This window comes from Eurypyga helias, unplaced genomic scaffold (genome assembly GCF_000690775.1).
Source record: "Eurypyga helias isolate BGI_N326 unplaced genomic scaffold, ASM69077v1 scaffold49356, whole genome shotgun sequence".
NCBI lineage: Eukaryota > Metazoa > Chordata > Aves > Eurypygiformes > Eurypygidae > Eurypyga > Eurypyga helias.
This window is the reverse complement of record NW_010255649.1, coordinates 1-10,132: the sequence shown is the minus strand read 5'-3', so window position 1 is coordinate 10,132 and position 10,132 is coordinate 1. Positions and strand designations below refer to the sequence as shown.

The 10,132-nt window shown below is 49.2% G+C and overlaps 2 protein-coding genes across 2 annotated transcripts in view; one reads left to right on the top strand and one right to left on the bottom strand.

Moving 5' to 3' along the window:
* E4F1 (E4F transcription factor 1) overlaps positions 1-619 on the top strand; it is a gene marked incomplete at its 5' end in the record, with an annotated part of 7,776 nt that extends 7,157 nt beyond the window's left edge. Inside the window, one exon of the mRNA XM_010153375.1 lies at positions 184-619. Within this exon, the coding sequence (XP_010151677.1) occupies positions 184-531 (348 nt within the window). The remainder of the gene's footprint in view (positions 1-183) is intronic.
* Positions 620-2,815: 2,196 nt separating this feature from the next.
* ZDHHC4 (zinc finger, DHHC-type containing 4) lies at positions 2,816-9,957 on the bottom strand. The gene is made up of 6 exons (XM_010153374.1): positions 9,835-9,957; positions 7,177-7,250; positions 5,444-5,622; positions 5,221-5,346; positions 4,337-4,581; positions 2,816-3,100 (listed from the first exon to the last, which is right to left on the bottom strand). The coding sequence occupies exons 1-6, from the start codon at positions 9,955-9,957 to the stop codon at positions 2,816-2,818; spliced, it is 1,032 nt and encodes a 343-aa protein (XP_010151676.1).
* Positions 9,958-10,132: the final 175 nt, after the last annotated feature.

Below are 10,132 nucleotides of genomic sequence, written 5' to 3'. Positions count from 1 at the left end.
TGAAGGCTGGAAATAACGGTTCCCGCAGTCAGAGCGCTGTGTTGTAGGAGTCTGCTGCTCTCGGGGCCATGAGAACTTGAGAGGACGTTGGAATTAATGCTGCTTGCTGAGCTGCCCGGCTGGTGGCGATGGTAACTGTCCTGTACGCAGAGCAATAACGTGGCCGCTTTCCTCTCCATGTAGGTAGACAGCCACATTATGAAGGTTGTGCAACAAATAGTGAATCAAGCAAACTCCGGTCACCAGATCATTGTGCAGAACGTCACCGTGGCAGAGAACTCCGAAGTAGCCACCGACGCTGCGGACACTATCACCATCGCGACGCCCGAGAGCCTGACGGAGCAGGTCGCTATGACGCTGGCTTCCGCCATCGGAGAAGGAGCAGTGCTGACTACGGAGGGGAGCATCGAGACGGAAGAAGCAACGGTGACGATGGTGGCATCCGAGGACATTGAAATAATGGAACATGCGGGAGAGTTTGTGATCGCCTCCCAGGAGGGGGAGGTGGAAGTTCAGACTGTGATTGTGTAACGAACAGCATGGGCCCAGTGGCTGACGTTAATGCAAAACTTACTGTTTTTCCCCAGTTTGGGGAATTTGATCAGCCCTAGGTTTGCCAGTGTAGCTGTTCAGAGAGCAAGGGAGAGATGCTGCTGTGAGCAAGTGGCTCAGCAGGATGGTTTCTGTTTAAAGTGGGGAGAACAGATAAAACCTCTGCATGGTTATACTGGGGAAGTGATCAACAGGCCGTGTTTGACAGCCTCAGTATTCTATGCAGCTGCCTCAAATAAAGATCAGTCCTCTGCAAAGCAATTGCCTCTGGCCCCAGGACAGCAGAGTTCTGGTGTTTAGGTTTAAAAGGAATCAGAAAGTGAAGCAAGGACGTAGGGTCTCACGGGAGATGACTTAATCATATGCATTTAAAACCAAACCTAAGGAGTTCTGGTGTCCACTCGCCACCACTCAAACTTTCATGCCTTTAAGCTCACTACCTTAGTCCTCCTGAGGCATGGTACTGCAGTATTTTTCTTTTCTTTTATACCCTGGACAAGTAGCCTTATGTACTGGTCTACGAGAGAACGCGCCGTTGTACCCTTGCAATGCCAGCCAGGCCGCTCCCAGAGCTGGCCTGTTGGTGTGGAAAGCCATACTGTATATGGGGTTTGTTTTGTTTTTAAAAAACATATATGGATTTTTAATTGCATATTGTACAGATTCGGCATGTAAATAAACACATTTCTAAAAATAAAATTATTTAAAGTTCTTACTATATGGAACTTTGCAATTTCTGCTTGATTATCATGCAAACAGAAGGAGAAAAGGGCCACTTATGTCGTGCTTAGGAAACCTTCACCCTTGGGCAAGTCAGACATGCTCTTTCTCCCAAAACAAACGCCTCCGAGCAGCCAGCACACCTACGCCTTGGAGATCTTCCAAGTGATCCCGGCTAGAGGGATCACAGAGCTCTACGTTTACTTTTGTCTCCCGCTGTTAAGGCGGAGGGGTTTTCTGAGGGACACCAAGGGAAGCACTGGTCAGTGCTCACCTGGGAAATCCCTGTACGGATGGGGAAGACTGTGTTTGAAGTGGCCTGTTCAGTGGCTGCACGTGGGCAGCCTGAGAAACAGCCTCAACACCATCCCCAAGCGCCCAACCCACGAAGAGCTGCCCGAGACCTTGCTGTGATCGGATGTATCGACGCGATAAAGATCAGAAAGGCTGGAAGGATTACATGTGGAACCTGCCAGGACCTCTATGTCCAGAGCTCGATACCAAATTTCTGATGCCCTTTCCAGGATGCTGAAATTTTGTCCCCAGGTCCACGGTTTTCATGGCTCTAAGGCTGAAACAGCACCTTATTCTCCACAAACTGAAAACAGGTATCACGAAAGAGAACAGCAGGTAGGGAGAAGTAGCACTTGTAGTTTCCTTTCTGAAATCAAGGTGCTCCACACTACTACAAATTTGCAGTAGAAGAGGGTTTATGCAGGTTCTAGTGAGATTCTGTTAGTAATGGTGGCCTTTTCCAGCTAAATACATGCAACCTATTCAACACACTGTTAACAGTAAAGAGTTACACTTGCCAAACGGGTACTCACAAAAAGGTGAAGCTCCACTGCAGCTTTGATGGCTCCTCCCTTGCAAGCACACCCAGAGAAAAGGACTCTTCAGCGAGATGGACCCACCTCACCTTTCCATGCCAGGAAATTCACTCCTGGTCCCTCTGACGAGGAAACAAGAGGACTAAGCTCAACCTCGGAGATCTCACCAAGTGCAGTACCTTAAACAGTGCTCTGCTAATCAGAACACTGCTGACGATAGTAACTCCCAGCTGAACGCAGTTACCACTTCCCTGCAGGGGTAAAAACCCGGGAATAGTTGACAAGCGCGTGCATTCAGATGTTGGCCGCTTTCACATGTGTGATGTCGCTGTATTCCCATGAAGTATCCTGCAGGAAGACCTACTTAAGATGTACCAAAGTGACTCAGGAACTCGGTTTGCCAATCAGACAGCAGTGTAATGCAGCATACGAACAGTCATCCCAAAAACCCCCAGTTCCCTGTGTACGTGTTCTCCAGCTGAGGGCAGCCCTACTACTGCTGGCTGCTGCACTGCGACTCCGAGAAGACAAACGGGCCACGGCCGGTACGAGCGGTGTTACAGACCACTGGGATAACTCCAGATTTCTGCAGACTGCTTTGTGAAAACGTCCTTCCCAAACACTTCATTTAAATCCAGTCACCTTTCCACACAAGTTGTTTGGGGCATCAAAGCCCCAAACAGTCTTGTGCAACATTTAAAAATGTAACATCTTCATGTTTTCTTCTTTCTTTCCAACACCGTAGGAGGCTTAAAGATTTCCTTGAAATTCATCCAGATTCCTTTAGAATAAATGTTTTTGTAGCCAACTCGACTGCCGTGAGGCTGCAATGTTTGATGGCGGGAACACCCGTGTCTCCTGGATTTCGACCACTCGTTGGAAGTCTGGTTGGTGAAGGCCAAATACAGGCTGAAGCAGGAGTAGGCACCCAGCACGAGCGTGAGAAGCACAACAAACCCCAGCATGAAGACGATCCTCGGGAAAGTCAAGAAAAGGTGCTGCAAAGAAAGAAAATAGTAACTGAGAGAAAGAGTTGGAGTGTTAACACCCATCTACCCCTGAATGTTTGTATTTCATACTGGAGTGTTGCTTGTTTGGCTTTTTTGTAATTTATTTTAATTATAAAAATGATTAATGCAGATCAACTGAAAACAAACTGCCAAATGAAGAGGCTACAATCTGGTACACCTTCAGGTTTTGCTGACATGATACAGCTTGAGCAGCTCTTTTCTGAGTTAAGTTCCAATACCGGAATTTAACCTCTCAAACACACCACCATTCCCTGACCAAGATCCCTTGATAAGAGTCCAAGGCTGAACCATCTGCTGTCTAGGATGTGGAAAAGATAACGCATTTACTGCTTATCGCCTCACTGCCACAGTGCAGAAAGGGATGAGGGGACTGGAATGCAAATGACTCAAGTGCTGGAGAGACTCAAAGTCACCCTTCGCTTGCATGTGACAGATAATATTCAGGTAGCTAAATTCCAGGGTAGTAGGGTCCTGCTTTATCATCTCCATGAAGATACCTCAAGGATTGTCAACTGTTTCCTAAATGTTGCTACCGTAGATGGTCACTGGAATGTAAAGTCATTATGAGCCAGATCTGCTGAGTGAAAGCAGCCTGGAGACAGAAATCCAAAGAATCACAGAACAGTTTGGGTGGGGAGGGACCTTAAAGCCCACTCAGTCCCACCCCCTGCCATGGGCAGGGACACCTTCCACCAGACCAGGTTGCTCCAAGCCTCATCCAGCCTGGCCTTGGACACTTCCAGGGATGGGCCATCCGCAGCTTCTCTGGGCAACCTGTCCCAGGGCCTCCCCACCCTCTGCGGGAAGAATTCCTTCCCGATGTCCCATCTCAATCTCCCTCTTTCTGTTTAAACCCATTACCCCTTGTCCTGTCACTCCCTGCCCTTGGAAAAACCCACCCCCAGCTTTCTTGTAGCCCCCCCAGGCACTGGAAGGGGCTCTAAGGTCTCCCTGGAGCATTCCCTTCTCCAGGCTGAAAAGCCCAGTGGGAGAGCGGAACGAGGTGCTGTGAGAAAAACCCCGTATTTTTGCAGTATTCTGCAATGGCAGTTTTCTAAACTTAATTAGCTGCATAACGTTGGTAAAACCCCTGCAGTCTGTCCACACCCTGCCTGTGAGATCTGGTCGACTTACAAGATTCCCGCAAGCCAAGACCGAGAGAACCCTTTCCATAAGCTGGTAATCCAGACGGCATACACCTACCTGAATGAGAAAGAGCATCTCGACAGGGCGCTCTTGTCCTCGGTCGTCAACGTAACTCCCCTGCATCATGTTTGACAGCAGCACCACCCGGACGAGGAACGCCGCCGTGATGACCGCAACAGCTGCAGCCATGGCAGTCAGCGTGAAGAGGTAAAGAAAGAAGTACTTTGCATTGAAGGCCCCGATGCAGTTGTTGAGCCAGACACAGTGGTGATCGAAACGATGTACGCAGACGCTGCAGAAACCTGGTGAGGAAGGAGTGAGAAGACAGTTATGCAAGTAAACAATGGGATTTTTACACAGCTCAGGATGGGTTTGCATCTGAGAAAATCAGAGAATTACGGTCATGTTTTAGCTGACAGCTTTTTAAGCCAATACATTAATTTCAATTGCACTATCATGAAAACCCCAACACTGAAAACAAAGACATACAGCTCATTTCCTCTTCATTCACCACGACTGAAGCTCAGACTTAGGTACCTCCGACAGTCCTGCCTAGCAGAGCGTACAAACGGGAGAGACTGTAGCTCCCAGCTTTATTTTGGATGAGAACAGCAAATTGTGTAAGAGCAACACAAAATCCTGAACTCATATCTCGGCAGGTGGTAATTTTTCACTGAACTCCTAAGGTGCTCAGAAGCTTGCCTGTCCCTGACCCAGAACGAACCTCTCGGAACCGGTAACTTTTGCAAGAAGAAAAAGCAGCAACACAGGTCTATGGATGGGCAAGGGGCAGCGGTGATCTGGGACCGCAGTAAAACAACCAAAACCCCATGGGCATCAGGTTGGATAACAAAAGATGTAGTGGGAACTGCAGTTACTGATGGAGAATTAACTTGGGAGAGCACTGCTGTCATGCTTATCAAGGAAGTGAAGGTTCTTACTGCAGTGTTTTGATCTGGCTGGCTTCTCCATGCCGCACACAGGACACACGGTGCCCTTCTGAAATAACACACCGTCATACGGATAAATCTTAACCAACGATGCGTGATTCGATCTTGTTATTATACCTGCAAAAGAAACAAGAAAAACAGCAAAAGTAACGGTGCCTGCAACATTTTTTAGTCCCGTTTTCCAACAGCTACAGCTCCATCAGCATGAACGTACCAGGATTGGCACGGGAGCAGAGAATGAAGCAGCCCACGTTCCCAGCCAGCAGCAGGTAGGGCAGGAGCAGGAGGAGGAGGTGGAACTGCAGCTCCCAGCAGTAAACAAACACTTCCCATGTGTACTCCCCATACACTGCAGCCTGCAGGGCTATGTGCAGGACAACAAACAAACGGCTCCTGTAACAGAAAGGGGACAGTCTATTTAATACTCAGCATCCTGATTAACAGGTCAAGTACACTCAGAGGTGAGCAGCACTTTCCAAATGCAAGGAGACACCTCTTTTAGGTTTTCAGGCCAGCATGGATTGCATATTAATAGTGTTTTCTCCTTCCAATGGCTTCTCCTTCTCTTCTTTCCACATACACTCCTTAAATATGCCAGCTAAATTCACTTCCATTATTGGCATGCCCTTTGGATTGTTTTTGTAACAGTGAAGTACAAAGCACCCTCAGCCCTGACAAAATATGCCACAGCACAGACACATGCTGCCAGAAGGCGTTGCTGTGTGCTGCTCTGAAAGCAAAGAAAACCCCAGTGAAAGGTAATGTTAAACCTCCAGTGATAATCTGAGCAGCTGTTGGGAAATCAGCGTGGCAGGAGGCGAGCACTAGACCCAGCCTGTCCGCAGCGCAGAGCTTCTGCGGGGCACGTGGCACAAGTGCCTGGCACGCAGGTTGGTTCGGATGCATCATACCGAGCAGCAACCCTCAGCAGCCTGGCACATAGGTGCTCAGAGGACCGAGCAAAGCTCTCTTACCGCAATTCTCTGCATTGTACACCGGTCTGCTGGACTTCTACTACAAGTTTGAACTAACTAGTGATGTGTATTTTACTACAGCGGGACATCTGTTGCAGACAAGCTCTCCTCTACTGCTCTCTCCTCTGCCACTTCCGTGTGCAATCCCACAGGATCCTGCAGTCTCCTCTCAACTGCAGGGCTACAAGAAGACACCCTCAAGCCCTGTGTCTCGCTGGGCTTCTGAAAACCCTCTTGCCTGAACGAAGTGACAGTCGAAGGGTGTGCGTGGAGGATCAAAGTGCCTCCAGCAACGGCAGTGACCAGGCTCGTCGGGTAATTGCTCTGCTGCTGACGGCACATCTGACAGCGTAACCACTCTCCCTTGGGCCGTGTTACCAGCACAGGATCTGCACAGCAGGCAACAAATCCACTGCAGCACATGCTCAACAGCTGCAGATGTTACGCCCCTGAAGCGTCTGTCATACTGGAGTTGCTGCCCCCAGAGGAAAGGGATCTGAATCATTCCCGAAGCAAATCCTAAAGCACCAAAGTTTACAGGATGCTACAAAATTCACCTTAACGCAGCAGGCGGCACACTAGCAGCTGTGCAGCTTCCCCTTGAGCCACCTGGACATCCAGGCTAAGACTCATGGGATTGGAGGGAGAGGAGGGGGATCACTAGTTCTGTCTAAACCCAGTCTGCAGCTGCCAGAGAGTCTGTTGTCATTCTCACACAGCTGTGGCCTCCCACCAGTGTGACCAACATCTGTTACACTGGGAGCTACTGAGCCACATTATCTTTGTCTGTCAATATGTTAAATGTTCCAGGGTAGCATCGTCTCTACAGCAAGCAAGGACCAGAACGACAACAGCGTGGCAATCCTTGGAGGGAATCTGTAATCCCTGACAAGCACCCCTAATGAACAGAGAAGATCTAAGGGTAAAACTGATGGTGAAAGGTCAAAAGCATAAATAAAAAATAGTGTAATACCTGGTGTGGAAGAGCCTGTGAAGCACCCTCTGGGTCGCTCTCTGGAGCTGTGTGGGGATTACAAGTGACAGTACCTGAAGCAGATGAAAACACTGTGTTAGTTGAACTGCACACCGCTTCTGCCTTGGGAAACGTGCAAACAAACCCACTTCACCCAACCCCTCAGTTACACATCACTGTAGCCACACCACTGGGCAGGAAGCGCATTTTCAGGGGCATCTGAGCTCCCAAGAATACAGGCAGGCATGGTGCTGGGGTTTTCAAAGCTGGCGTGAGGTTCCATGTTCTCAGGAGCCCAACAGGCACAAACGTATCTGGGTTAACATGTGAAAGTTCTAAGGAGCTTATGGCGGGTTATAGTCTGGGTAACTGGTTAAGCAGGGGATAGAACTGAGCCATTTCTGAACTACAATATGCTTCACCAGGACATCTGACAGATGCAAGCGGAGAGAAGGGAAGGGATAAAGCCTGCTACCCTCCAGAAAAAGGAAAAAAAAACCCCACAACCCAACCAAAACCCACACAAACCCCACCAAAACCAAAAAATCCCCAGTTTCTTCAGCTACAGCTACGATCCAGTCTGGTAACTCCATGTCTACCTAACAGCCGCTTCAAAACCAGCCAAACACCGTGAAGAAAACTGCCGGTCTTCAACCGGTGACACCCTGAGCAACAGCCTGCGACGGCGGAACTGCCGGACTCTGCCGTGCAGCAGGCGGCGGATCTCTATAGCAACGCGCTGCTCCTTCGGTGCTGCAGGAATTAGAGCAGGCGAGCCTATTTCTAGCTGACACGGAATGAAAATATGCAGCGAGAGCTTCTTGTCTCAGATGTGAAAGACCAGAAGGCAAAAAGCATATGGAGAGTTGAGAAGATGTTAAATATTTTTCTTTTAATTGGCATGCCTCGTACCAGCAGCTCAAGTGACAAGTCTTGGTGAAGAAGAGGCTGTGCACTGCAGCAGGGAACATAACTAGAAAGGATCTCAGCCGCTCCTTACACCAAGGCAAACGGCTCTTCCAGATACGCTTTGTGCTCGCAGCGATGAGGGAACGAGGAGACCAGTGCAACGGATACAACCGCGGCAGCAAGGAGGACGGACAGAGGGGGTGGAAGCTGACTGGCCACCGAGCTAGAAACAGCTGTGCTCTGTGCAAGTTCATCATTTCACATCGCTCACAATGAATAAAGGGTCCCACAGGGGAGCAGTCAAACCATTTCAACAGACCCCAGGCTTATACACTGCATCAATTAGTCAGAAATTCATTTAAAATGCAGTGTCTAGAGAAACTGTTTAGGATTATCTGTATTTATTTCACGTGTAAAAGTATTGATTACAGTTCTCCAGAGGGTGACTTTGCATCACCGCAGTAATTCAGCGGCTGATGGTTACACGTTTCATAGAAATAGCTATTGAAAAGGTGGGAAAATAACAAACTCTCTGCACAGTGATCTGCGTGTCTGCACAGCAAAATCAAAGGAAGCATAACAGTAGTAACAAAAATGAAAGTCTGTTCAGCCTGGTGTAAACAGCATGAAGTATGAGTCACAATTTGAATGATAATTCTCTTATCCTTACCCTTCCAAGAATGCTACCCCTTTTTTTCTTCCTTCTTCATTCAGGCACAGCCCAGACATAAAAATAATCTCGTGCCTTTTCAATTCATTCCCTGTTTTTACAATAAAATGCCAATTCTTAATCCTCTTATAAAGCTCTTCATTCCTCCCCCCTTCCTAGGAAACAACAGTCTGCAGCCTTATTACAGACTCACACTAAAGAGCTTCTCCTAAAAAATGTGCTACCAGTTCTAATTCTCTATTTCAATTCCCAAACCTCCCCCCACCTTCTTCCTCTTAATGCAAGCAGCAAATACCATACGACTGCAAATGCTGGGGCCTCATTAATTTCACTTCTCAAAGGTGACGTGTTACGGTGTCACCAAACAAGGTCCTTGCAGCCTCGTGAGAAGCTCCATGCTCACTGCTGCCCACGGTGACTGCAGCCAGCCAGGCTGGCACACGCAGGGCTGCAAGGCGCAAATGGTGTTTTACTGCCTGCTTGGGCAGCCGAAAGGAAGCCTATTTCTGCTTCCAACCCCAGAGAGCACTGACTGGAGAGCAGTTGCCAAAACAGGATGAAATCATAGAATCGCTTAGGTTGGAAAAGACCTTTAAGATCATCAAGTCCAACCATTTACCCAGCACTGCCAAGTCCACCCTAAACCATGTCCCTGAGCACCACATCTAAATGCCCCTTAAATCCCTCCAGGGATGGTGACTCCACCGCCTCCCTGGGCAGCCCCTTCCAATGCCCAACAGCTCTTTCTGTGAAGAATTTTTCCTAACATCCAATCTAAACCCTCCCTGGAGCGCTGCTGGGGGTTGTTGTGGTCCAAATGCAGGACCCAGCACTTGGCCTTGTTGACCCTCACACGGTGGCCTCGGCCCATGGATCCAGCCTGTCCCCGTTCCCTCTGAAAAGCTTTCCTGCCCTCAGGCAGATCCACACCCCTGCCCAAAATATAACTAAACCGTATAATCACTCTAACTAGCATGTCTTAGGAAGGAGAAACACAGCAGTTGCACTAATTTTGGGACAACAAGCTAGGCCTGACGACGACGGGAGCTGATCATTACTCTGAGAGGTCGGTTCTTTACCTGGCTTGCACCGCTGACACCCCATGCGAGGAAGCCCTCCTTCCTTCCCGAGCAGAGGCAGAGCAGACCAGTAGTAGTGAGAACAAAGCACAAGTAAATCAAGAAGAGTGTCAGAAAGTCCATCCTGAGCCCTGCAACGCAACAGAAGCAGCTTGTCAGTGCCCCTCGGTGCCAGCTCTCGGCCTGGGCCGCGGGCCTGCAGCCCGGCCAGCGCCCCCCGGTCCCCTCCACCCGACCCCGGCCTTATGCAACGTCTGCCAGGCCTCGGGGCTCCGTGCTGCCCAGGCCTCGGGGCTCC

Excerpts from the sequence above, each read along its gene's own strand:
- ZDHHC4 (XM_010153374.1), bottom strand. The coding sequence starts at position 9,957 with ATGGACTTTCTGACACTCTTCTTGATTTACTTGTGCTTTGTTCTCACT. Across the intron at positions 5,623-7,176 it reads CACAGGCTCTTCCACACCAG|GAGCCGTTTGTTTGTTGTCC; the intron begins GTATTACACTAT and ends TTTCTGTTACAG. Across the intron at positions 4,582-5,220 it reads AGCCAGATCAAAACACTGCA|GTTTCTGCAGCGTCTGCGTA; the intron begins GTAAGAACCTTC and ends CTTCCTCACCAG.